Source organism: Acomys minous, assembly GCF_964271855.1.
Source record: "Acomys minous genome assembly, chromosome: 15".
In the NCBI taxonomy this organism is placed as follows: domain Eukaryota; kingdom Metazoa; phylum Chordata; class Mammalia; order Rodentia; family Muridae; genus Acomys; species Acomys minous.
Genome location: NC_140497.1, coordinates 24157748 through 24184603, shown reverse-complemented (window position 1 = coordinate 24184603; position 26856 = coordinate 24157748). Strand labels below are relative to the sequence as shown.

General features: G+C 46.0%; 1 protein-coding gene across 5 annotated transcripts in view; it reads left to right on the top strand.

Annotated features, from left to right (window-relative positions):
• RBPMS (RNA binding protein, mRNA processing factor) overlaps positions 1-26856 on the top strand; it is a 153192-nt gene that overhangs the window by 69471 nt on the left and 56865 nt on the right. For all 5 annotated transcript variants that reach the window (XR_014775184.1, XM_084760378.1, XM_084760379.1 and 2 more), the window contains exon 5: positions 24678-24828. Coding sequence is in view for 4 of the 5 variants with exons in the window: in XM_084760378.1 (XP_084616504.1) it covers positions 24678-24828 (151 nt within the window). In the remaining variant the exon portion in view is untranslated. The remainder of the gene's footprint in view (positions 1-24677; positions 24829-26856) is intronic.

The window sequence follows — 26856 nt, the reverse complement described above, 5'->3', positions numbered from 1 at the left end:
AGCCCGTGGAAATCATTCTTGTTCAAACCACCGCACAGAGATAGGTTTGGTTTTTTGTTTTTGTTTTTTTGTTTTGTTTTGTTTTTCTTCAGTGTAGCCATACAGGGAAATAGAACAAATAAGAAGAAATCCCCTACTAAATTCCACCATTGGTGTTTTGATATGCTTTAGGTTTAAGGAGCAGCCTGTAGGTGTACACAGCTCAGAAGTCCTGCCTGAGGCTGGGGCCTGCCTGACCTCTACTGCCATCATTGTGTTGGCTCCTGGTTTGTGCTGCAAGTTGTCAGCACTCTTGTGTGGTCTCTTTCTGGGAAACACAATCTCCCTTTTTGGCATAAGGAAGCGAGCCTTTTCTTTTGAGGGAAATTCTATTTCCTTAGGTCCTTTGTTTCAGGGGCCTGATAGCTAAGGGGCGAGGCACAGTATGCTGTCTCTTTAGAACGTCTCTGCTCCTGGGCTGTATACCTGAGTTGCCTAGCATGGCATTGGCCTCGGCGTGGCATAAAACCTAGTGTAATGACTCATGCTTATAATCCCAGAATCTAGGGGCAGAGACAAGAGGATCAGAAGTTCAAAGTGACTTTGAGGACAGCCGGGGCCATCCAACCCCACCCACCCAAAACATATGAACACAGTTTAATATTGGAATACTTGCCTAGCTTTCGAAGCCTCTGGCTCCAGCCCTTCGTATTATGAAAGAAAGAAAGACAGACAGACAGAAAGAAAGAAAGAAGGAAAGGAGGAAAGGAAGGAAAAGAATACTTTGACTCCTGCCAGGATGATGTCATAAGAAATACAAGTTCCTAAGTCCTGCAGAGAAAGATGCATCAGTTTACTTAGGCCTCTCAAGCTTTCTCCCTAGATTAAAACCTGACAAAATCATTAAGTATCACTTCACTTTTCCCTAGCAGTCTCACTGAAGTGCTCAAAATCCCTGGCGTAGGCCGTATTGTAATGTGGGCCCATCACACGAGTGGTGGCATGCAGCTGTGTCTGCATAGGGCCATAGCCTGGCCACCATTGCACTCTGAACACCTACGCCAAGAACAAATCAGAACCTACTTTTCTTCATCTTGTTTACCTTTTAGATCATAATTTTTATTCTGATTGATTAAACATTTGCAGTTGGGCCATGGTGAGACACACCTTTAATCCCAGCACCCGGGAGGCAGAGGCAGGTGGGTCTTTGAGTTCGAGGCCAACCTGGTGTGCAGTATTACAGTTAGGGAAGAGACCTAGAGGGGCTGAGTGAGTCAGGAGGAGTGTGGGGGATGGAGCTAGGTGACTCAGTCAGACCCCTACATCTCAGTCCCCTCCCTTCTGTCTGGCTTGTTGCTACACTGATTCTGGTGGCAGTTAGAGTCTATTATCTCCCATTGTCCGGGACAGATAGCCATGACCCAGTTTGTTTGTGGCTGTGAGGAGCTTGGGTACCCCTCACTGTAAAGAAGGAAATGGGCCCATCTAGGGCAGTGTACCTAAGCAAAAAGCTACTGGTCATCTTCCTGGGGGCGGAGCTACTGACTCCTTCCAGATCATCTTTTGTAATTGATGCGTTAAGAACGTGTGCTGCCGGAAGCTATTGCAAAATGTCCCTTGTGTCATTTGTTGAGTCTCTTTTCAGTCGGGCCCTCCGGATCCTTAGAGAGGTTAAGTGCTGTGATACTTGGTTCGATTCCACTGTTGAGAAATGCAAAGCCCGATCCAGGAAGCGCCTCATCTCTCAGGAACCACTTCCATATTCAGAGCTTTCCTTGTTACTTTGTTACTCCCTAATTAAGTAATTAGTGTCAGCCTTCTGCAGACAATTTCTAAACCCACTGGCTTCCAAGAGGCTTTGCAGCCTGAGCTTCACTCAGTTGGACAGTCGTCTGGGACTGTGTCCTCAGGCTGTGGTAGCACTGTGACCAGGGATTGTCCACATCCCCTGAGTAAAGCTGTATATTTTGCTTTTGTAGGAAAAGCTCCCAAATTATGCTATGAACAACTCAAACCCAGATTTCTCTTTCAGTTGCTTACACTTCTGATAGTCACATGATTAGGAACTTCTCTTCCATCCTTGAACATAATAGCAAAATGCCTAGCCTGCTTTGTCCCTTGCATACATTTGTCGCTTTGGGACGGTTCCTCTTTTCCGTGAAAAATTGATAAGAGAGCTGATGAGACCAAATTACTTGGAGGATTTGTTTGTGTGTTTGAAGGTCAAATATATAGTTAGCCTGATTTAGTAAAAATTCCAGTTTGTGGGGAATTTTAGCAGATGCACACAAGCATAAGGGTAAAGCCCTGGGGCAGTGGGATGCCACTTCTGCTGTTTCTTAAGATCTGAGCGCCTCGCCACTGCCATTAGTCGGTGCCCGATAGGACTCTTGTTTTAATAAATGATGCTGATGGTGGCTAGTGCCTCGGAACAGCAGGTGTCAGTAGGATCCTAGCTGAGGTCCCACGAGGGGGACAGAAATGATTGGCTCATAGAGCTTCTTCGCCTTTAATGTACATGCCATTAGTTGGGTATCTCTTTCCCCCTTGTCTTAAACGGCCTCTGCATAGGATTTAGCCAGACTTGTTGTAAGTTATAGCAGAACTGTAGAGGTCTGGTAGAATCAATTACTCCGGCTTGCCTTTGCAGCTCACATTCTTAATTAAGGGAGTGCGGGAGTGTGTGCACTCCCAGAATGCACACATTGAGCTACGTGATCTCTAATTGACAGTATGCTTTTTTTTTCTTAATTGAGCTAGTGTGTATTAATTGATCTGTGTGATCTCTAATTGATAATATTTATTTATTTATTGCTTTTAAATTGATATAATTCATGCACCATACAACTCAGTGGTTTTGATTACATTTTCACTAGGTATTTTGAAATTATGTTAACACAAAACCTTGCCATTTGAACAACCTTTAAGCATATAATTTAAGAGTCATTAATTATATTCAGAATATATAATAGTAGGCAGCAGGAAAGTAGATTCGAGGTGAGCAGGGACTGGGGGCAAGACAGAATGCCGAGGTATTGCTTAATTATTGTAGAGTTTTTGCTTGCAGTAATGAAATGTTTTAGGAAATAGTGAAAATTGCCTAATAATTTGTGACAAAATTTTTTTTTGTTCCTTGGTGGTTTTTTTTTGTGGGGGGGGGCAGTGTCTTGGTAATCCTAACTGTCTTGGAGTTCCCTATATGTAACAGGCTGGCCTTGAACTCAGAGAGATCCTCCTGTCTCTGCTTTGTGAGTGCTGCTTTAAAGAGCATTGGATAGTGCCACATACTACTCTCCCTGCCCCCCTACCCCCCCAAACCAACCAACCAAGCAAACAAATAAGCCCTCCCAAAATGTTGTCAGGAAATCTTCCTGACTCTGACTAACATTGAAGCAAACATTTGAGTTACAGGGTGTCTGTCTGCAGTGACCCCATGATTTCATGTGACTTTCTTTGACTTCCTTTGTCCCAGGGCAGGTTCCTCATGAGGATGTACTTGGTTCTAAAGTGTCAAGGGAGAAAAGCCAAATAGCTCAGTAGTTAGGGTATCAGACCCTATGCCAAGGATGATGGTAGCGCACGCCTTTAATCCTAGCACTCGGAAGGCAGAGGCCAGCAGATCTCTGTTAGTTCGAGGACAGACTGGTCAGCCAAGGCTACACAGAGAAACTGTCTCAAAGAAAGAGAAGAAAGAAAGAAAGAAAGAAAGAGAAGAAAGAAAAGAAAAATAGGCTCAAGGGACATTGCTAAATGAAAATATTGGGTACTTCTAACATCACCTGGGCCAGGTACTGGAGGAATCCCAGGCTGTGTAATGAAGGCTTCTGTCAGGCAGACGCCTGTGCCATCGGTCTGTTTCCTGAAACACAGGCTTTCCTGACAGCTGTGGAAGTTAGGACTTTTGATCTTAATATTTATACAGCTTGTGCGTTGGGCCAGTTATTTCCACTAAACTAAACTTCTCACAAATGCGAGTATCCAGATGGCCTGTCTCAGCCTTCCCCCGCCCACATGGCACCATGTCAGTGTGTTTCTTATCATTTTTGAATTTTTCTCCCTTAGTTTCTCTGTAGCCTATTGCTCAAGGTGGCTGAAGAGGCCCCGGTTAATGAGGACCCAGATGGAACTTTTGGATGGGAAATGCACAGGACTGCCAGATGAGATCATGAACCTGACCCAGTGTTTATCTGTTAAATCTGTTTATATAACTGCTTACCCTTGGCTTGGAGAGTTTGAAAGCACCGTGGACGTCACAGTGGTGGGGACCAGGCCCATGCTTTTGTGTGGAGCTTCATGTTGGGCCCTTTGCTTTTTCTCAACCTTGTGCATTATTTGGGGCTTCAAAAACTGCCCAAGAGGCAAGGAAACGGCTTACCAGATGCAAGCCTGATGCCCAGAGTTCCGCCCTGGGGTCATCTGATGTCCACATTCACTTATGGAATGCACACGTGCAAACACACAGGCGCTCGCTCGCTCTCTCTCTCTCTCTCTCTCTCTCTCCCCCCCTCTCCCTCTCCCTCCCCCCCTCTCTCTCGTGCCCATATGCACTTACAGAATGTACATGTACACACACACACACACACACACACACACGCATGCGCAAGTAAAATAATATTTGTCCAATTTAGCCCTTCCCCCAGCTTTACCATTAAAAAAAAAAACCCGAACAATCTATCGCAAATGATTCACAACACAAGTACATTTTAAAAATAGGGAAACTTAAAAAGTACCAGACAACAAGTGTTCATGAGAGTTGAATCCTGTGATTTCTCCAGCTCAGCTGCAGTTTGGGATGGTTAGTAAGCTTCTCTCGGAAGGTCTAGCCCACAGCTTAAAAGTTGTGTTGAAGATCTGGGAATGGTGGTGCTTTTTTACAGTGCCTTGGGAGACCAGGGCTGAAAGATGTCTTGTGATATAGTGGAAGATAGAGTCTCAATCATTAACCGATCAATCAATCAATCAGTGTTGTGCTGGGGAAAAAATACCTATTTTACTGAAGTACGAAGTTTGTTCGACTCCCATTGTTAGCCGTTGCATTAGGAGAATACGTGTTTCTTGACCATCTAGTGGGAAACTGGAAATTGCAGATCAGAGGAAGGAGGGGTGGGATCCTCCAGGCAGGAAGGATACAGGTTCTCACAGCACCTGGAGATGTTGTCTGTACCCGAACCACCTCCAGGTCCTGTAGACAAAATGATGACCCTGTGTGGAACCACGACAGGCAGAGCGCTAGTGTGTCGTGAGGAACAGTGCTAGAGCCTTAGCATCCGCATTACCAACTTCACAACACAGCTGGGCGCCCCAAGTCACCGTGTTGTCTCTCCCTTCTCGGTGAGTTCAACCCCAGCCCAGTGGTGCAGGTCTACACTTGTGGTCTTAAGCCTGCAATTAGAATGAACTAGAAATTGGCAGCTAGAGCGAGTCTTAGCTCCTTTAAGAGGAACAGTGTATTTGACAGGATATTGTTCAATTGATGGTGTATTTCCCATATAATGTATTTTAATGCTTTATAAGCAGGCGCGTGCTTTGTGCCTTACTGAGTGTCTTTACAGGAGTTGAGTGAGAGAGCCCCAGACTAAAGTCTTCACTGTTCAGTGTTGGGATTGGACGAGTTTCTTTCACGTGCTGAACGGCATTGTATTGCCCAGCTCTACTGCCATCCCTTCTTAAAGACTTCTCTCTTTTTTTTTTTTTTTTTTGCGATAAGGTCAGCTAGGGTTTCTTGTGTATAAGTGAAAAGAGAGAGCAAGCGTTTGTAGAATTTGGAACCATATCACGTAATGTTTGGTAAGTGTAAGAATAGAGTGAATTAGATATAAAGCTGAGTTTTAAGCAGGGGCATCCAAGTTCAAGGCCAGCTTCAGCTACGTAGGCCTGTATTAAAAGCCGACTAGTGCTCTGTGGAAATTGGGCAAGAGAGCTTGCTCTGTAAACATGTGGGCCTAAGTTAAATCCCCAGGACCAGCAGAAAAGGGATTGCGCTTGTCCTTGTAACCGCAGCGCTGTGTGTGGAGGGGCGCAGAGACAGGAGGGTCCCTGGGACTGGCTAGCCATCAGCCTAGCTCCAGGTTCCGTGAGAAACTCTGTCTCAAAGTCACAGGAGGGAAACGGAGAGTAAAGGACCCTCCGCATTCTCTCTGCATGCACATGTAAGTGTGAGCACCCTCACACATGTGCTCGTTACCCCTCCCCACTTCTAGTGAGAGAAAAAGCAAAATAATAATAAATATATATTTTAGTGAGCATGATCATGTTATGTTAACATAGAAATTGGCAAAGTCTATTCTTATCGTAAATTCTAAAAATAGTCTTAAGTCCCAGCAGAAGGACATTTTGAAAAACCAAGGCAATTCCCCAAGGAACTGAGTCACGGCATAAAACCATCCAAAGTGGGTTGTTTTTTTTTTTTGGTTTTTTTTTTTTTTGTGTTTTAAATAGTTATGTGGCAACGTGTTGTTAAGGTTGTTTTAAAAGCTCAAAACGAGCTGAGGGCTAGTGGCGCACACCTTTAATCCCGGCACTCCCAGAGGCAGAGGCAGGTGCATCTCTGAGTTCGAAGCCAACCCTGCCTACAGATTGAGTTCCAGGGCATCCAGGGCTACCCAGAGAAAAACCCTGTCTCCAACAAAACAAACAAACAAAAAAGTTCAAAACAGTTTTCTCAGAACAGCAGTTGAGGGGAAAATTCATGAATACAATGGTACAGTGTCTCTCTTGCGTTTTGAGCCTGATGCTGTCCCTTTATTTACTGCCTACAAGGCATCTGCCATAAGAGAGTGAGTATACAAGTACCTTGAAGGAATACATTTTACAATGGCGTTGTGAGGTGTGAAAATGAGTTTCGGTGGAAGAAGATACTCCATTGTAATGAAGGAACAAAGTTTAAAGGTCTTATTTCTACACATCCTTTTGAAAAACAACAGTATATAGAACCCACAGAAAATCCCTCAGCATCAGTTGCCCTAGAATTTCGGTGTTCACTTAGGCAAATGTCATGATTTCCAGATACAATTGATGAACTATGTAGACATCTCAGAATCGTAAGCAAGCAGCAGCTAGTGGAGACCTTGCTGTTGCCTCGGAAATGGCCGAGGAAAGTTCTGGTTCTTCCCATTGTTATCAACATCAAGTCCTGTGGCTCAGTCCCCTGCCCCACCCCGCTGAGTGTTAGGATCCCAGGCCCGGCCCAGCCATGTCTGGCGCCTCCTTCGTCTTCAGAAAACCTGCTACAAGGTTGAAACAGACTAGCTGCTGATTTAAAAGATCGTATCATTGTCTATGTTGGAAGGGTTTGTGCTGCTGTACATAACGTTGCTAGAATTTGTACCTGTAGAAAGAGTTGTGTCCCAATCAACTGAGATGAGAGACTGAGGAAGAGACACCGTACAGTGTTCAAGTCATGTGAAGACGGGGCGCTCACCACTGAACCACACTCCCAGCCCCCTGATAAGCCTTCTCCTTAGCCAGCTCCAATGTCACGGCCTTTGTTTTAATCCTGGCTCAATAACTTAATGGTTTCAGCCTCTTTAATCCTCAGTTTTCCTCTCTCCCTATATGTGGTTGATAAGTCCTACCTCAAAGCATGAACAGGTCAAATTAAATCAATTTTTACAAGTTAACTCTGTGTGTGTGTGTGTGTGTGTGTGTGTGTGTGTGTGTGTGTGTGTGTGTGGTTGCCCTCACAATGGCACACGTGGACGCCGTCGAGGGACATCATCTCTATCCTCTGACAGAGCTGTAAGCCCTCTTAACTGCTGAGCCATCTCTCTAGTCCCTGAGTGGTTCAGACGTACCAGCATTGAGTATGGCAGAGCCACAGTTGATTGACGATGACCTTCAGAGAGAGCTCTGGCCTTTATTCCTAAAGTACCCTTTCCTACAGAATGGCTTAAAAATAACTTCTTTGGAATTCCAAGTTCCATTGAGGTCAGAATGTTTGTGAACCACTGAGTTGTAATTAATCACTAGTCAAGTCCGTCCTTCCTTGGGTCTCTGAGGTAGGAACAGAGAGCTGCAGGATTGCCCTTAATAGGCTCAGGCCTGAAGTGCTGGAAAGCGGGCAGCCATACTGCAGCCTCTGTCTTTCCTCTTTAACACCGCACCCCGTCCGTGTCTAGCTCCAGTTGGGTTTCTATGTTGAACTTTCCCTTTATTCAGCTGCTGGGGAGATTTCTGACTTTGGGTTTTTGCATGGGGGGGGGGGGCGGGAGGGGAGAAACTCGGCCGCAGCTCTCAGCTCTAATCACAAGTGAACTCCCTCCCAGTGCTGCAGTGGAGAGGGCGAGCCATGACGTGGCCTCCTCTGGGTCACATGCCTTTTGCCTCATTGTTTTGTTCTCTGTACAAAACAGGAAATACTTTACAGTGGACTCCTAAAGTTTGGACTCTAGTGTTTATATTATGTTCAGCCATCTTGGGCCTAAGCTCAGTTCTCGATTGGAACAAGTGTGTGAACTATATATGGTTTGTGCTAAACGTTTAAAATAGTTTTAAAAAGCAGGATATACAGCTCAGCAGTAGAACCCTGCCTGGCCTCTTGAGTGCAAGGCTCTGGGTTTTGTCCCAAGCACTTTAAAGAAAAAATATTTTGGCTGAGGTGTTAGATGTAGCTCAGCTGGTAAATGCTTGCTCACCTACTATGCTCAAAGTTCTGGGTGCAAATCCCAGCACACTTGTCATCTTCAGCTATGTCATGAGCTTGAGGCCAGCCTGACTTTAATAAAAGAAAAGAAGAAAGCTATGAGGCATAAATGTTACCCCCTCTGTTCTGAATTTTTACTGTATTCTTGAGACTGCCCATTTCTCATCCTACCATGAATACTTGTGTGTTACTAGTGTCAGTAAAATGACTTTGAGGGTAAGTAAATAAGTCGGTATAGATGGCACCCAATTTTATCCTTAGGAAAGTAGAAGGCATATGATTTTTAACATATAATGAACCTTTTCCTTCTGAGGGGTTTCTACCATCTAATTGTGTAGCCTTGTAATTGTGAGGATGTACGTACTTGGCTCCTCAGCATTGCTCTTCATTAGTGTTGGGGAAGCCTAGAAGTGTACAGGGTGTGGGAGTGGGACAGGCCCCTGCAGAGAAACTGGGAGGCAGGAGCGGGGCTGTAAAACACACCGAGGGCCCACTGCGGCCCGTGTCTCATCTTAAAATGGAACCCTTTCAAAAGCCCCAGATAGTTCAGGGCAACTGTCTTTTCTCAGTTGTAGAGTCTGTTTATGTGAGCGCTGTTTTTCTCTCCTCCCCCCTGTCCCCCGACTGCCTTCTACACCAGCCACTAATAAAAGCTCAGAGTAAACTTTCCAGAACGATCCTTAAAGCACAGCAAGCTAAATGGTCCTCAGATGACCTGACAGGCACTTAGGTAAAGCAGAGAGAAGAGGACGCTAAATGTGTTTCCTTAGCCCGTCCGCCCTACAGAGCTGTAGACACCAGGGCACTCACACTTGGGTCATCTTTACAAAAGGGATGGTGTCTTTAAGACACCTCTGTAGTCGGGTACAGGATGCATATGGAGTGTGCGCCCAAACTCAGTTCTTCCCAGAGTGATCCCGGCCTTAGTGCTTTGTACAAGCTGCAAATCTGAGCACTTCATGGTCTTGGGAAAGAGAGTGCCACTTTCAATTTGCCAGCATGTGGGTCTTCTTTTATTTTAGTGTTTTTTTTTTCTGTTTTTTGTTTTTTGTTTTTTGTTTTGAGAGACTGACATATGGTGCATGCCTTTAATCCTACCACTTGGGAGGCAGAAGCAGGTGGATCTGTGTGTTCAAGGCCAGCCAGGGATGTGTTATGTAGTGAGCGTGTATGGTGTGTTTGTGTTGCACCGCTTTCAGGAATCCACTTTTCTACCATGGTATTCTAGTGTGGAACTCAGATCCTCAGAGCTGGTGGCAGGTGGCCTGTTCCTACGCAGCCATCTCACTGGCCTTCCAGTTTTTAAGTTGCAATGCATAGAGAGTTCACATACAAATCCTCTTGGCCTCTTTTGTCCGCTACACTTTGATAAAAGGCATCAGTTTTTTTTGACTGTTCTGGTTCAGTAATACAGACTATAAAAAAGGCAGTGATTTAAGCATTTGTTCACAGGTGAACTTACAATGTAGAGGCTATTTACATCCCTACATTGTCATACCTTTGGTTTTGCTCTGGATTTTTTGTTTTGTTTTGTTTGTTTTTCAAGACAGGGTTTCCTCTGTGTAGCCCTGGACTTGCTTTGTAGACCAGACTGGCCTTGGTCTCACAGAGATCTGTCTGCCTCTGCCTCCCAAGTGCTGGGACTAAAGGCATGTGCCACCACGCCTGGCCTTGCTCTAGTTTTTAAAGTAATGTGTTTATTTTTTCACGCACACATGTATAATTGTGTATGTGTGCGTGGACTTTGATCTTACGTCATCGCCCTCTCCTGTACGCTTCTTTCTGAGTCCCCCCTCTTAGTTTTATGTCCTCTAGCTGTGTCCATTGCATTTAGTGAGGGTCACGTTCGTGAACACGGAAGTGAGTGGGTTACTTACCCACTTGTCTGTTATTCTGTATTGACTTTTAGAAACTTGTGTGTCTGTCTGTCTGTCTGTTACTTGGGCACAGGTTCCCAAGCTGTAGGCTGCCATAAGCCACCTGACATGGGTGCTAGGAACCAAGCTTATATCCTCTGGAAGAGGAGCAAGTGCTCTCAACTGCCAAGCCATTTCTTCAGCCAACTCTATTTCTTTACCTCACTTCTAATTGTGTAATTTTTTTTACTGAGTCACACATAGGCCTTTTAAGTACAAGAAAGTACTTGGTTGAGGTAGACACGCTTCACTGATTTCCAAAAACCAAAATCAAAACCCATGAAGCTGACTGCCAAAACTCTGAGTGCTCAGTTTCCCTGGTGCCCAGTGTCTCTGGCCAACATTAATAAACACGTGTGGATCACGGAAAAGGTTTGTTCAAAAGCTTGTTCTACGTCACCCGGTGATGATGGTGATGATGATGATGATCTTTATTATTATTAATTAGAAGCAGCAGCAGCTTTGGCTTAAGCCCAGAGCCCTGTGTTTGACATTGCTGATCCAAACTCCAGCATACACTGTCGGTTGTGTTTTGAGACGGCACCTTTAAATCAGCTCTCTCTGCAATCGTGAATGGCCTTCTGCATGCACATCAAGTGCTAAGACTACAGTCATGTAGCACCAGGCTCCGCTAACAGAGCCTTCGCTAGTGAGCAAACCTAGGGTGCCCCATATGCTGTGCAAGCTCCAAGCCAACTAACGGAGCTACATCCCCCGGCCCCATTGAAGCTTTCATTCTGGTTCCTATTTGTTTGAATGGAAGTATTAGGAGTAAACCTGCCTTCATGACGGGACGGGGCGGTGCTTATAGCCACATACTGTCGCAGTAGTGAGGAAGGTGGAGAGGTTAGAGTTTGGTTCAGAACCTGCCACAATCACTTAGGTACTTCTGTGTTTTAATACCCAGGACACAACTGTCCCTTCCAGAGCAGTCGCCCCTTTTTTATCTCCAGAGTTCTTGGAGTTGAAAATGCTATTGTCAGGACCCCTGGGTAAAAGAGTACCGTCTGTTCTCTGGCCCGTGTTCCTTTTCGTATAATATCTATTTCAAAGCCACACTGTAAACTTCTGCTTTAATGAGTGGCTGGCTGGCTGTATTCGGCTTGTAGACAGCCCTTTCCTGTCATTGTCAGTCTTTCAATCATCCTTTTCAGGAGAGTTTGAGAACATAGAGGCCAAAGGTCAAACACCCATGCCCTCTTAACCTTTTAGAAAATAAACTCTGGTCAGCTTCGATTGTGCTGACATGTTCAAGATGGACTTTATAGTTTCTTCAAAGGCCCTGTCATGACTTTATAGTCATCCTATACAAAGCAGGTTCTCCTCAGGCATGGTTATGTGCACAGGGTTCCTGGCTAGCAGAAAGTAAATGTGTGGTAGTGGAAATCAGTGTAGCCTGTGTGGATAGCCAAGGTGGATGGAGACGGATACCTCCCGGTGCCTGTCTACCTCAGTTCTGCACCAGAGGATCTAGTCTCTGTAGTTAGCCCAGGCCTCCCCAGGAGCCGGTCAGCGTGTGAACCCCAGAAAGGAGGCCTGCAAAGCAGAACAGCGTTCAGCCTTTCATGGAGGAAGGACAGCCAGGTGTTCTGAAAGAATTCTCTCAAAGGACACAACGCTAGATTGCATAGCAGCTCGGGGGTCCCACCGCTGACACCCAGCTGGCAGTTCCAGAGCCCAGGATGAATGCCACCCTTTGCCTCCGCAAGGGATATGAACACCTCAACAAAAAGGTGGGGGAGGGAGAGAAGAGTTGGCCGTGCAGTTAGAGTGGTAGAGAGACAAGGAAGAAGGAAGCGCGCTGCATTTGGAGGGATAAAGTGTGCTTCCTTGTAAGCCCCGGGCCTCTGGGAGCTGTATATATTATCTGTGGTGTGTTAGTTAATCTAACCACCCACAGGAGCAGCTTTTCCCAGTTTCTCTCCACAGCAAGCCGAGAAACCACTTCCACCTTCAGTTTAGAGCTAAGAAATCCGGCATGCAGGAAAAAGACCTGACAGGTGGTGTTTGATTCCGGGCAGCCGTAGACCCCAAAGCCTAGTCCCCTTGACATGGAGTGAAAGTTTGCTGTCTAGGAAGTGCCGCACAATTGTGACCTCAGCGTCAGGTGTTGCTTTCATAGTTGCCACTGTAATTAGCCACTGCTGACAGTATTCCTGGACCAGTGGCTCTCTTATGGCCTCTGACTAGAAAGTGGAAGGGAATCAATCAAGCGAGACCACCCTGGGACAGCAATAAGGGTTTCTCCACTGTGTTCTTTAAAACACTCGCACTCCTAACCTGAGGCAGCTGGCTTAGTGACTGGAGGGTGGAAGAGGGTGGGTATGTGGGTTCCAGTGCCTTTATCACGTGAACAACAGCAGAAGATGCATTGCATTTAAGGAAATAGCCTGGTCAGGAGGAAACATCTTCAGACGTCCTTCCACACCCAGCTGGCTAATGAGGGATGACATTAGACTTCTGTCATGGTCAAGCTTATTGTACTCAGAAACCTTAGTTCGTCAGACGTAAAAATAACACCTTCTGGAAATGATGGCTAAACCTCTGGATACATTCTAGACTAGGCATGGAATAGATTATTCTGAGGCAAAGCCGGGACAAGCACTTCTTGGAGGTACTTGGATTAAGAAAAGGAACAGGGTGTGATTTTGGTGTGTGCTATAGTGTCTCCGTGGGCACCGGCCCAGCTGCCTGCTGTTAACTGCTGTGGTGTTAGCAGTCCTGCCGTTTCTGCCAGCAATGTCCTTATTTAGGAAAGGTATGAGATGCAGTCGCATCTGATGGATGCTTCCCGTTGTTCGCTCCTCCCTGGAACCCACGTGCGCCCAGGCCTCAGCACAGTGGAGAGCGGACAACAACCTTGATTATTATCTGAACAATGCGCCCTTTATAAAATCAGAAACCTGTCCCAATCAGGAGAAACGGAAAATTGAACTCTGGGCTCCGAGGTACCCACCTGGGGACGTGAGTGGGTTGCTTAACGCGGATGGATCTTCCTTTCTTCATGTGGCAGAGGGTCCTGACATTTAAGAGGAGCTTAACAACAGCACCCACCGCACCCTGCCGGGCCTTGAACCCACGCCTGGTGCCGCCTTCGGTGCTGGCCCCTTGATGAGGTTCGCTCTGTCCCTGGTAGCTCTGTGTCATTCTTACCTCCTCTGTTAATGCCAGGTGGCCATCAGCTGCCCCCAGCACACACCCTCAAAGTTCCAATTATCCCTAATTGGTAGGAAGCCAGGCCGTGAACAGTCCTGCCCACAGCTGAGAGCACACTAGGCTAGGAAGTCTCTAAAACTGAATTTCCTGCTTTATACTCTTGCCTGAGCAGCAGAGAACCCAGCCCCGTCCTCTTGCAGCTTTCAGTTGCCATTTGCACTATTTCATCTTCTTAAACTACTGGACAGTGCTGTTTATTAAATGGTAGAAAACTTCTAATTCCTTTTGAGAAATAACAGTAAAGCAAGAAAGAGTTTCATGGCATTGATTTTTTTTTTTTAACCTCTTTCATTTCTCTGCGTTTGTTAAGTAGTGCTCTTCCCTTTAAGTGTTGCCTGTTGTTGTCTCTGAATGAGCCCGGCCCCCTTAGTGGTAGTAGAGGACCCGGAGCCGTTTGTTTCTGCCCTGCTACTCAGCGTTTAGGGCTCAGCTGAATGAAAAGGTTGTTTGCAGACCTCTAGAGAGAGCTTTGCCTAAAGGCTGCTCCAAATCTGTTTCTAATCTTGTTTTATGATGCCTGCAGAAGTGAAAGCTGATAACACTCAAGAAAACTATAAATCTGTTTCACATTTCAGCCCCACGAGACCTCGGAGCATCTTTTAAAGTGTGTGTTTACCTGCTGTTCCGTGATGGAAGTGGCACGCCCGTCAGCCGCCTTAGAACACAGCTCTTATTTCTAACTTTTGCTTTTAATTTCTAAAAGTAAAAGGCAGGCCTTTCAACTTAAATTCCTTCTGTTCTGTTGAAAGCCCTGTCCCCGGGATACTTCCTCCCCCTGTGACCAAAATGCTCTTTGAAAACAGAGGACGTACTCTTCCTATAAGCTGTTTTGAAATACAGCAGCATAGAAGAATGCAAATCCATACCATAACAGGGCATCACTCGACACGCAGTAGGCAGCTGACACAGATGGGCAACAGGTAGTTTACGTCTGCAGGGAGTCGGGAAATCAAGAGGCTTGAGCATCTGTGGTGGGCATAATCTGACAGCTTTAGACAAGTTAGCTGTTCTTTAGCAGAGTTAACATAGAATGACCTTGTGATACAGTTCCACTCAGAAGGAGGTAAAGATGACTGTAGTGGCCTTATTCACAGTACAGTAAAAAGGTTGAAACAGGGCGGTGAGATAGCTCAGCGGGTGGAGGCCCCGGTGGCCATGACTGACAACATAAGTTTGATCCTCAGATGGTGGTGAGAAAGAACTGGTTCCCACAAGTTGTCCTCTGACCTCCATACAGGCACCAGGATGCATGTATGTGTCCATGCACATAAATAAGTTTTTAAAAAATTAAATTGGAACAGTCTAATGACTGTTAGCTGGTGAAAGGCTAAGTGTGGCTAGTTAATATTTATACAGTGGAATGTTATTCAACAAAAAAAAGTCAGTAAAATACTGGCATGTGCTACAACAGCACAAATAAGCCTGGAAAACATTCTTGATAAAAAGGTCCCATCAGAAAAGACTACATGATACATTTTAATCGTTTATCTCATATATCATTCAAAGAGATTGAAAACATTATTATTAGTGATTGGTGGGGAAAGAGTTGGAAAAGAAAAAGGAGAAAGAGTAATTGCTAAATGGACACAGTTTATTTTTGAAGTAGGAGAAAAGCCTCAAATACATTTCATTGTGGTACAAGAAATCTGTTTTGAGACAGAGTTTCGCTGCAGAGCCCAGGCTGCCCTCGAGTTTGAACTCCTCTGGCCTCTCAAGTACCACCTCAGCCAGCCAACAGAAATATTTTGAACATAATACTGTATAATTAAACCATCTCCAATCCCTGCGCATCTTGCCCGTGGCTTTCCCACATACTGTTGTGATCGGAAGAATTTGAGTTTTAAAGTGTCTCAGAATGGGTAAGAGGAGTCACTCTCTCAACTGTTATTACCTGGCGCTGGTCAACTGTAGCGGGGAGAGGTGAGCTTTTTACACAAGCAGCAGGTTGCTGGGCGACCACTCTACTGTTTGGTGAAGCCCAGCCAAGTGATGATCTAAAGACCCAGGAAAAAACCTCCACCGGTCCGATCGGCATAGCTCGCCACTGTGTTTACTCCTGAGTGCTGGGTTAGTGCTTCCTCCCCCGGGTACTGTTTTCGGTTGCTAGTGCTTACAGTAACCAACACTGTTGATTCAACTCAGTTGTTCAATGCTTGCTGTGTACTGATAATTGGGCAGGAAACCGCTTTCCTGACCCTCCCTCCGGTCTCACCATACTGTTTGAATTGTTGAGCCTTCCAGGAGGAGAGCGCCTGTGTAAAGAGAAATAAGACATAGTTAATGGCCATCACCCATGTGGAGGCAGTGATAAGGCAGGCCCGCGGGCAGGTGGGAGCAGGTGGCCCAGCGTCTCCATGGTAAAGATGGAGTTGTAGAGAAGCTGCTCATAAGCTGTGGGCTGTGGGGGCAGCAATGAGTTATTGCTGAGCTCTGTGTTTGGGGACACCAGAAAATAATAGCAGAACTCCGGAGTATGAGGTTTTACAGCCAGAAACTGAGCCATCGTCGAGCAGAAGGGGCTGTTACCAGTACAGAAAGGTCATTGGCTCAGCAGCACACTTGGCTTTGACTCAAGGGCCTTCTCCTCGAGTCCTGATTGTTTTCTGGGGTCTGTGATGGGAGGTCTTCTGATGGTTCTCTAACAGCATGGGAGTTAGACGGCTTTTTAAAAAGACTTGGTTTAGTTTAAATGATATGTCTGTGTGTATGTCTGTCTGTGGGTATGTGCACGTGAGTGCAGTGCCCATGGAGGCCAGAGGGGTGCTAGAAATTAAACTCAGGTCCTCTGGAAGAGGGGTACTACTCTTTCCTGCTGAGCCATCTCTCCAGCTCTGAGGTAGAAGGTTCTTAAGACTAAGAAGACTAAAGCAGGTTACTGTAAAAGAAAATGCCCCCCCTCCCCCCACATTCTGATAGTCTGCGTAATACCTGCTACAAAGTACTCTATTTGATTGTAAGAATGGATTGGGTAAAACAGTGCTGCTTAAGCAAAAAGCCGTTTTGTCCATGTTTTGGCATAAACACCCAGCTGGGCTGCTTCTGGAACCCCTATTCTTTAAAGCTGGAGAGGGTTTCCATGTGGAGTTGGGTGTAGAGAAAGGACAGTCTGCACTGTGCTAGACTCAACAGGAGAGTCTCAACAAGCCGAGCCTTTGGACGGACATGGCTGCTGTGCTGTACTTTTTGTTTGCTGTGCACGCATCTCAGATCCAGTAGATCGTGAGAGAGCAAGTGGGGTCCATCAGCCTTAACCAGAAGAAGCCAGTGGGTTATATCCTGAGGAGGATGGGGCTGGGTTCTCTGGTGCTTACTAGAGCATACATTTGAATCAGTGGCTTGGGTTGGGGTGTGCTGGCACCCCATGATTCATGCAGGTACTTGGGAAGGGGAGGCAAAGAGGATTGGCAGTTTGAGCTAGCCTGGGGTACATAATACCCTGCCTGCCAGTAAATTAATTAAAATTTGGGGGTGGGGTGTAGAGCTTACTAGGGCATATGGCTCTCCTTTTGTGAGTTCTTAATCTTGATAGAAGCCGGAGGACCATTTTACTAGAGTTTGAGAGAAAAGCAATTGGGCAAGCAGGCTGTTAATTCCCGGCAGGAAGTGGGAGTTGAAGAGGAAGAAAGCTGTGCTTTTTGATAGAGCACAAGAAAGCAGGGGAGGTCTGCCTGCAGCTGTGGGGAGATGGCAGGGTCTTCAGAAAGGGAGGCAGTGCAGAGTGTCTGAGCAGCTTGCTTACGATGTCGGCTGGTGTCTGACCAAACGGAGATTAAAAAAAAAAAAAAAAAAAGGTAGAAAGGACAAAATTAATTTTCTTTTGTGTTAGAACGAAAAACTGTCAGGCTTAGCACTGAGAATTTACAAACAGTTGCAGCGAGGGAGGAGCCTCTGGGGTGGTGTGCATACATATCTCATTAAAAAGAGAATTATATTTCACATATCTTTAGGTGCATCAGTTTCCCACAGAGGGGTTTTCTGTCACAGGATTTACAGAAGTAACTCCTAAGGGGAAGCACTCACAACTTGACTATCGTTTGGGCAGGGTGGAATTGTCATATCTCCATCCAGAGTCAGTGGCTAGATGGCATTGTTCAGGGATCGTGACAAGAAAGAAACTCAGTGTGCAGCGCTGCACAGCTTTCTGTTTGTTTTCCTGCTGGCTGCCGGAAGCAGAATCTTCCCTGTGGCCCGAGGCTGGCCTTGATTTCAGACCCTCTAGCCTTGGCCTCCAGGTCCTGGAATACAGGGTGTGCACCAGCATGTTGGCTTCCCTTGCTGTGATAAATCACACAGACAAGACAACTCAAGGGAAAGGGTCACGGGCCATCCCTGAGGAGTGAATTCAAGGCCGACACTCAAGCTGTGGGGGAGCTCTCTGCCTGCTGTCCTGTCCACCACCTTGCTTGGATAAGGGGCTTTCACTCTTTCGTTCGTTCGTTCGTTCGTTCGTTCGTTTGTTCATTCATTCAAGATAGGGATTCACTGTGCAGTGAATCCTGCCTCATCTGGAGCTCAATATGTAAACTTGGCTGGCCTCAAACCCAGAAGCCCTGCTTCTGCCTCCCAAGCACTTAAACAAAAGGCACGCGCTCCCATGTGCAGCCAGATTTATTCATTTTTATTTTACTTGTATGAGGGTTTTCTGTGCATATGTGTGCAGGGCCCACAGAGGCCAATAGAGGATGTTGAGATATCAAGATACGGTGGGATTGGAGTAGCAGTTGAGAGCCCCCGCGTAGGCGCTGGAGCCGAGCCCTGATCCTAAGCTCTCTTCTGTACAGTTGCCATCCACAGTGGGGTGGGGCCTCCAACATCATCCGTCATCAGTCAGGGCAGTCTCTCACACACACAGCCTCAGGCCAGTCTGATCTGAGCAGTTCCTCTATCTAGGTTATGTCATGTTAACAGTAAAAAGTAGCATGCCACACGTTGCTCTTCTGGATGGTTTTAATGTTTTTTAAGTAGTAGTCTGGTTTTTTTGTTTTGTTTTGTTTTGTTTTTTAGTTTTTCGAGACAGGGTTTTTCTGTATCCTTGACTCACTTTGTAGACCAGGCTGGCCTTGGACTCACAGTGATCTGCCTGCCTCTGCTTCCCGAGTGCTGGGATTATAGGAGTGCACCACCATGCCCAGCTCTGGATTCTCTCTTTTAAAGACAGATATTCTCAGTCTGCAGACAGTTGAATCCATGGATGGTAAAGCCTGCGAGACTAGGTTTGAGTAAGGTTAGGCTGTTAATCATACAGGTAATGAATTACAATCACACAATGCGAACCTGTATGTCAGCACTGAGGTGAATGGCCCATAAAGAGGGTAGAAAATTACCATCGTAGAAAGGGAGTAAGCCATGTTTCCTGGCACTTACCTTTAATCCCAGCACTCTGGCTTTGGGGCCAGCCTGGTCTACATAGTGTGTTCCAAGACTGCCAGGGCTACAATAGTGAAACAAAAGGCAGCACAAGGGAACGAGCAGATTGCCGAACCACGGCTGCTCAGCCACCAAGAGTCAGAAGTAAGTCACACGAATGCTAGGTTTCATGAGAAACAAGGTGTTTTTAAAGGAGGTGCTTAGTAGTTAAGAAGAGCTAGCCAGGTGTGGTGGCTCATGGTGACAGCCTGGAAGTGCATTGGAGGCTGAGATAGGAACCTCTCTGAATTAGGGTTACAGAGTGAGACATTGTCCTTAAAAAAACAAACAAACTCAAAAAACACAATTACTATTATTTTTTGGTTTTTCCAGACAGGGTTTCTCTGTGTAACCTTGGCTGTCCTGGACTCACTTTGTAGACCAGGCTGGCCTCGAACTCACAGAGATCCACCTGCCTCTGCCTCCTGAGTGCTGGGATTCCTTGTATGATTCTGGGTTAGACCCTGGATCAAAAAACACAGAACGGTCCTCATTTTTAGGAAGCCAAGCTGCAATAGAATCAATATTACTTATAAAGCTATAGTGTTATAATGTTCAAAATAGGATTAAAAGCTGTGTACAGACGCAGACGATTTGTAAGGTAGTGTGTGTGTAGTAATACGCCAGCTTTTCAGGAGCCTGTATGTGGGTAACAGGAATGCTTTGAACTGCACAATTATTCTCTAACCAGGGATTTGTTTTTCAGTAAATTTAAAGAGATAGGTAGGTAGGGGGGCATGCCCTGACACCTGTGGCAGCCAGGGAACAACTTTGTGGGGTCAGCTCTAAGTGGAACTTAGATTGTCGATCTTACACGGCAAACACCTTTATCCACAGAGCCATCTTGCTGGCCCAGCATAATTTTTTCAAGGTAAGCGGAAAATGTCAACCAGGCCTTGTGTGCTGTGATGCCTATTGTGGCTCTGCCCCAGGCTGAGCCCTCCACAAGGAAGCCTTGATGCCAGATTCTGATGTGATCTTCTCAGAAAGAATTTATTTATTTGTTTATTTGGTTGCCACAATATGCATGTAGAGGTCAGAGGGCAATTTGTGGAAGTAGAGAAAAACCTCTCTCATAAATGTATCAATTATAACTAAATTAAACTATGTAAGAATTCAAATAATAGGCTGGAGAAATAGCTCAGTGATTAAGAACACTGATTTCTCTTCCAGAGGTCCTGAGTTCAATTTGCAGCAACCACATGATGGGCTACAACCATGTGTAATATGATCTGATGCCCTCTTCTGGCCGGCAGGTGTACATGCAAATGGAGCACTCATATACATAAGTAAATCTTAAAAAAAAAAAGAAAAAGACAGTCCTTTCCTGTGCCCTTTTAAGGTTGTTGCGGTATTTGTTTGTTTGTTTTTCAAGACAGGGTTTCTCTGTGTTAGCCTTGGCTGCCCTGGACTCACTTTGTAGACTAGGCTGGCCTTGAACTCACAGAGATCTGCCTGCCTCTGCCTCCCAAGTGCTGGGATTAAAGACGTGCGCCACCACCACCTGGCTTGTTGTTGCGGTACTTTAAGAGGCTAACAAGAAGGGTAAAGGAACTCTCCATAAAACCCAGAGAGGAGACTGTACACCACACCACCTCTTTGGATCCTGTCTGGAGTCACAGATGAAGAAGAAAAAAATAATTCAAACAATACAGTCTATGCCTGTCTCTCCCTTTTCTTTAAAAAAAAAAAAAAAAAAAGACAAGAGCCTAATATACCCGTGGATATCTTTAAGTAGCTGTGTATATGTTACTGCTGCCTTGTTCTTTTGTTTGTTTGGTTTTGGGTTTTGGCTTTTTCAAGAGACAGGGTTTCTCTGTGTAGCCTAGGCTGTCCCAACTCACTTTGTAGACCAGGCTGGTCTTGAACTCAGAGATCAGCCTATCTCTGCCTCCTGAGTGCTGGGGATACAGGCGTGCACCGCCTCCCCTATCTTAGTGTCTTGTTCTTTACGGTTGTTTTTTCTTTCTTTCTACAAATGATTTCACTGCCCCTAAAACTCATTGCCGAGGAGCGGCAGGCCACTCCTTAGCAGTGAGTGGAGCTGCTCACTGAGGGAGGGGCCTGGTTGTTAGACACAGAATTGAGCCATTCCGTTTACCCCACCAGGTTACACTCTCCTGGGCCTTAGGGTGCTGGGAGAGCCTGGACCGGACACCGGGGATATACGAGAGGTAAAGTGACTGCTCTGGCTGCCTTTGTCTCTGTGTCCCAAGGTGTCCGTCCCAAGAGAGAAAAGATTGTTCATTCATTTAGGGGAGCGTCTGTCCCTTAAGTAATCAGCTATGGTTGGAGAAGCAAGGGCACAGTGCACAGATGTTGGTCCCCCAGGGTCCATTCTAGAAAAGGACCACGGGACCGCTGCACACGTGGTGTTAGCATCACCGGACAGTCTTGGATATGTAAATTTCCTGTCCTGCAACAGATATGCTGTATCAAAAATCATACTGGCCCAGCACTTGCAAACAAAGCACGTCCCCACTTGATCTTGTGAGGACCTCAGCCACCCAGGGCCTGCGTTACCCCCCCCCCCCCCCCACACACGCCATGCCTGGGGACACCCCTGTGTGATCTCACCTTTGTTCATGCCCACTCTCACCGCCACTTCTGTCACTACTGTTTCATCATCCATCATGCTTTTCACCTGCTCTCCCAAGGCACTTAGCCTCACGTGAAACCGCCCTGTGTTCTCGGATAGGCAGTGGACTACAGTGGTCTGCAGGGCCTTCCTTACTGTCTCACACAGGCTGCCCTGGCAGGGCTCGGCCTCTGAGTCCTGGCCGATCGGGATGGCTGGAGATGCTGCCTGCTCTGTAACAGCAGTTGGGTCCCGTGGCTTGTAAATAACAATTTCTTTATCCCCACACTAATACTGATTTCTAGAAAGTATCTTGTTTCTGAGCCATGTAAATATATGCTGCCGTTTGAGAAACGGGTCTTTTCTTTATAATTGAGTTTGGTAAATTATTAGCTGGAGGGGCAGAAATTGATTTTGAGCAGCAGAGAGTCCCCTGGTTTTTTTTTTTTTTTCACTTTACTGTACTCCCCCCCCCCCCACCCCAAGCAACACCATGTACTATAGCCAGAGATGGGTCTTGTTAGGTTTTAATTGAAAGCACAAGGTGTGTGTGTGTGTGTGTGTGTGTGTGTGTGTGTGTGTGTGTGTGTGTGTCCCGCTGTGTCCTATCTTTCTCCCCCTCCCCCTTCCTGTGCATGTTCTCCCTCCCCCAGCTCATCATCCTGTACCATTTAAAATGTTTGGGACTTGTCTAATCCGTATGGATAGAAACCTAGTGGAGCAGGGTATTGATTACCAAATATGGTGCTGCTGCTAAAGTGGCTGGCGGAATGCGGCTTGTATTCTGAGCCTCTGGCCTCCCAATAAGCTGCCAAACAAATTAGGTCATTTTAACTTCTGAGCTTTTTTTGTTTTGTTTTGTTTTTGTTAAAAAGATGCTGGAACTTTGATTTGGAACATGATGTTGATGTTATTTCAGCTCAAACAAGAGACGGGTATGAGACCAGGGCGGGAGGAAGGCAGACTCTGTCCAGCCAGCTTTAGGGTTTTTGTGCAGTAAGCAAGCACATTGACAGGCTTGGTGTGTTTAGCACACCCGGAAGCGAGCTGAAGAGTAGAAGTCAGGTGTTCAACCTTGTGGTCAAAGGTTAACCCGCTACAGGGACTGCTGACAGGACCCAGGATGCTCCTCAGGTTGATGCAGGCTCAGGATTAGAAAGATGCTTCCACAGAAGGTTGCTGGAGGTCGTGTAGGAGAGTATTTATTCCCTGAAGTGTGTGTGCGCTGCTCTGTCTGCATGCTCTCGAGAGAGTGTATGAGGCCTTCCAGAGGAACCTGGCTTGCCTCTCAGCAAAGACACACTTCTTTTAGTCCGTATATGGAAGTCCTTGGCCGTGAGGGTAGCATTACTGTTTCTCCTTAAAGACAAGGTCACCCTCTGAAGCCCAGGCTCTCCGTGAACTCATGCTTCGCCTCTTGTCTCCGCTTCCGCTGAGATTCCTGATGTGAGCCCGTGACCAATAGGTGTGCTAGGATGAAGTGGGTGTCCGTTGTAGGATGGCAGAAGCAAACAGCGCTTCGGATGACAACCTTGTTTTCCTTACATGTGCTCTAGTCATGCAGTTAGCTGGCTTACTAACTTAAGACCCCAAAGTGAAATTTGCTCTTTATATTTCCCAGAACTGATACTTTTTTTCAGTTTTATTGATTGGACCTATACAAATGCCATCTTCCCTGCCGAGGTTCCCCCTCCCCCATGGTTGTTGTCTCAATAAATAGCTGAGTCAGCGTTCTTCAGGCTCAACGGTATCTCTGGGTCTCCTCACCGCCCCCCCCCCTCCCGCTCCCCCACTTTTCTTTAAGTTAAGGAAGTTGGGGAGTGGAGTGGTGTACCTACGAAACTCTCAAAAGATAAATTAAAAGAAAGGAAGGGATGTGGGAGCCACCAGGCCCATGTACGTGCAAGGTTTGTATTCTTAGCATAATTTACTTTTAGGACTGAGATAAACATAAGGTCTGGATCTGGGGTGGTTTTGTTTTGTTTTGTTTTTGTTTTTGTTTTCGTTGACACTGTTGGTACTATCCATAATTCCTGGCAGTGAAGGTTTTTCATTCGATTTTTAGTTTTGCTTGGTAAAAGAGATACCTCCCCCACCCCGAGACAGGGTTTCTCTGTGTAGCCCTGGTTGTCCTGGATAGACCAGGCTGGCCTTGCACTCACAGAGATCTGCCTGCCTCTGCCTCCCGTGTGCTGGCGAGTACTGCCATACTCACTGGAAGATGACTTTTTTAATTTTTAAAGGTCAACTGCAGTGGTAGGAAGGAGCAGTAAACTAAAGTTGCTTTCATCTCAGGCCCATGGAACCTTTTGTTTCCTTAAGTACCGTGAAAGGCAGCCTTAAAAGAAACCAGGATCTCACCACTTGAAGCCTGGCAAATTCCTGTAGAATCCAATGATAATATTTCCATTTAAAACATTGCAGCTATTTAATTCCTAGGTTCTGAGTATGCAGACCTGTGTATTACCTTTGTAAAGCTGGACTGGAGACAGACTGCTTTTTCTCTGAAGAATCTCATTGTTTATAGTGACAGTCAGAGCGCAGCCTACCCAGGGTTTCAGGTGTCAGGCTCTGGTGCTGCCCGGCAGGTCGCTCTCTAGATCACAGTCGCAGGTTGTTCCGTGCTCAGTAGCAGCCGCCAGTCAAAGCTTTTAAGCTGTGTTATGAATTTGTTGGTCCGCATTTTAAAAGCAGGACTAGAAGATGTTCAGGAAGAACAGGGTGTTTGCGGCACCGATGGAACCCAATGGCGTGGGCTGAGTCGGCTTGGCCCTCTGGCCACGTTGTACTGTGGGGTTTGCATGTTCTGTGTTGATACTGAGAATGAGAGCCCTTGCTGACCCTGTCCCCCAATAGTTTATGGGTGTGGTTTTTTTTTTTTTGGTCACCATTCTGGTTTACATCTTCTGTTTATTCTTTTTGTTGTTGTTGTTCCCCAAAGGGCATCCGCTTCGATCCTGAAATCCCGCAAACACTACGACTAGAGTTTGCTAAGGCAAACACGAAGATGGCCAAGAACAAACTTGTAGGGACTCCAAACCCCAGTGCGCCTCTGCCCAACACTGTACCTCAGTTCATTGCCAGAGAGCCATGTAAGTTGATCTCCTTTTCTTTTTTTTGAAAAAACAAAAACAACAACAGCGAAGAACTGTCGCGTGCTGCTTGTGAGACAACACTGTGAGACGCCAAGCTGGCTGGTTCTTGTTTTCCATCTTGGTGAAGAGAGAGCCTGGTCTACCTCAGTTGCTGCGTTCTTGTTGGTGATTGGCCATCGTGAAAAAGGGCTTGGCTTGAGCAGAGTGTGTCTTCCAGATGATCATCTTCTGGGTTTCCTTGACATGCCATTGGCCACCGTGAGTGCGCCCGTACTGTCTTCCCTGTTCCCATCCTTGCGAATTCGCGTCACTCTGTCGAAGCACATCAGTTCTTTGGCTTTGGAAAAATATTAGAAGTAAAAGAAGCGGTTGTGGAGGAGGAAGTGGTCTTGTTTTGACAACTGTCGAACTGTCAGGCGAGTAACAGACACACAGGATTTGTAGACTCTGAACAGGCAGCTCTAGCATTCTAAGACCAGTAGAGTTGTAGAGAAACCTAGGTTTCCTGCTTTGAGGTATTTAAGGACACTGGCTAGTTGTTGAACAAGATTTTTTTTTTTTGCCCCACATGTATGTCCTTTTGCCCTTAACTGTGGAGACTATGACTTCTGCTCTTGAGTGAATAACTTTAAAGGGCTGACTTCATTTTCCTTCGTGAGGCTCAATCAGTGGCAGAAGTGAGGCGTGAGATGGACTTAATTTTTCCTTTCATTACGGACCCATGTGTGATTTAATATGGCAGGGCGCTCACAAAAGTCCAGGTTTCACCCAGCGTTCCGGAATGTTCTATCTCATGGTTCTTGATCTTCTTTCCAAAGCATGCAATCCTGATCCCCTGACTGCCTAATTTAAAGGCACATGGGCTCCTTGCTCGCCCCGTGTCATGTGCACGTCAGATTCAATCAGATCTTCCTGGAAGCTAATTAAGAAAGCTGGTGCCGGCCAGACAATAGTAGTTTCACCCCTACTGCTGCCAAACACAGAGGTTTTTTTTTTGCAGAGCTAGAAAAGAAAGTCATAACAGAGGGTAAAGATTATTTTGCTTTTTTGTGTCCTAGAGAAACTTGAATAATTAGGAAGGAAATCTACGTGGAACTGCATCTGTAAGGCATCTGTCCCATAATTCATCTTGCCCCATTTAGGCTGGTGCATTGTGATACATTTATTAATTTATAAATAACGATTATTAAAGCAAGTGGATGAGTAAGTTGAGATTTGAATTTTGCTGTCTGGACTCTGGAAGCATTTATGTCCATTTTTCTCTGTGTCTGGAAGTTTTCTTTCTTGATAAGGCATGTAGAACAAATATATTTAGGTTTTGCATGTGAAAGAAATACACCTGCCTTGGATCTCTGCGCCACTTGAAATCATTCATTCAAACAGGAAGTGTCACCCTGGTGACAAATGAAACTCCAGCCTTTCGATGTCTATGCGATGGCTTTTTTTTTTTTTTTTTTTTTTTTTTAAGAACTGAAACCTACGTGGCATGAAACTAGGGACCAGATGGACAGGCTGCTCAGAAAGGAGGGTAGAAGCTAAAGAGGTGCACGCAGTAGCCACCCTTGGGCCCCTGAAGTTACAGGAGCGCATGTCAGCGGAGCTCAGCTGTCTGGCCACACTGCTTATTTCCTTTCCATGCAAATAGAACAGACCGCCAAAGCTGTCAGTCAGTCTCCATGGCACAGTCGGAACTGCTGGGCTGCTCCTGGCAAAACAAACTTGAAGCTGGGTGTGGTGGCTCACACCTGTAATGCCAGCTGGGGGGTGGGTGGTGAGCGGCAGGAGAGTGGCCATGTTTGAGGCCAGCCTGCGTGCCACTGTGGGTTTCAGTTCCTCCCCCAAACTGTCCTCCAACACCCAACCAAAAAGCTATTATTTTTTGAAAAATCAGATAACTTTAATTTTCTCAAGAAAACACTGTTATCATGGCTTCTCTTTATATAGCTTTTTTTTTTTTTTTTACAACAGACAAACAGCTCCGTTGTAATTCAGCCGACCTTGTCATCCACTAGCATTCCCTCTGGG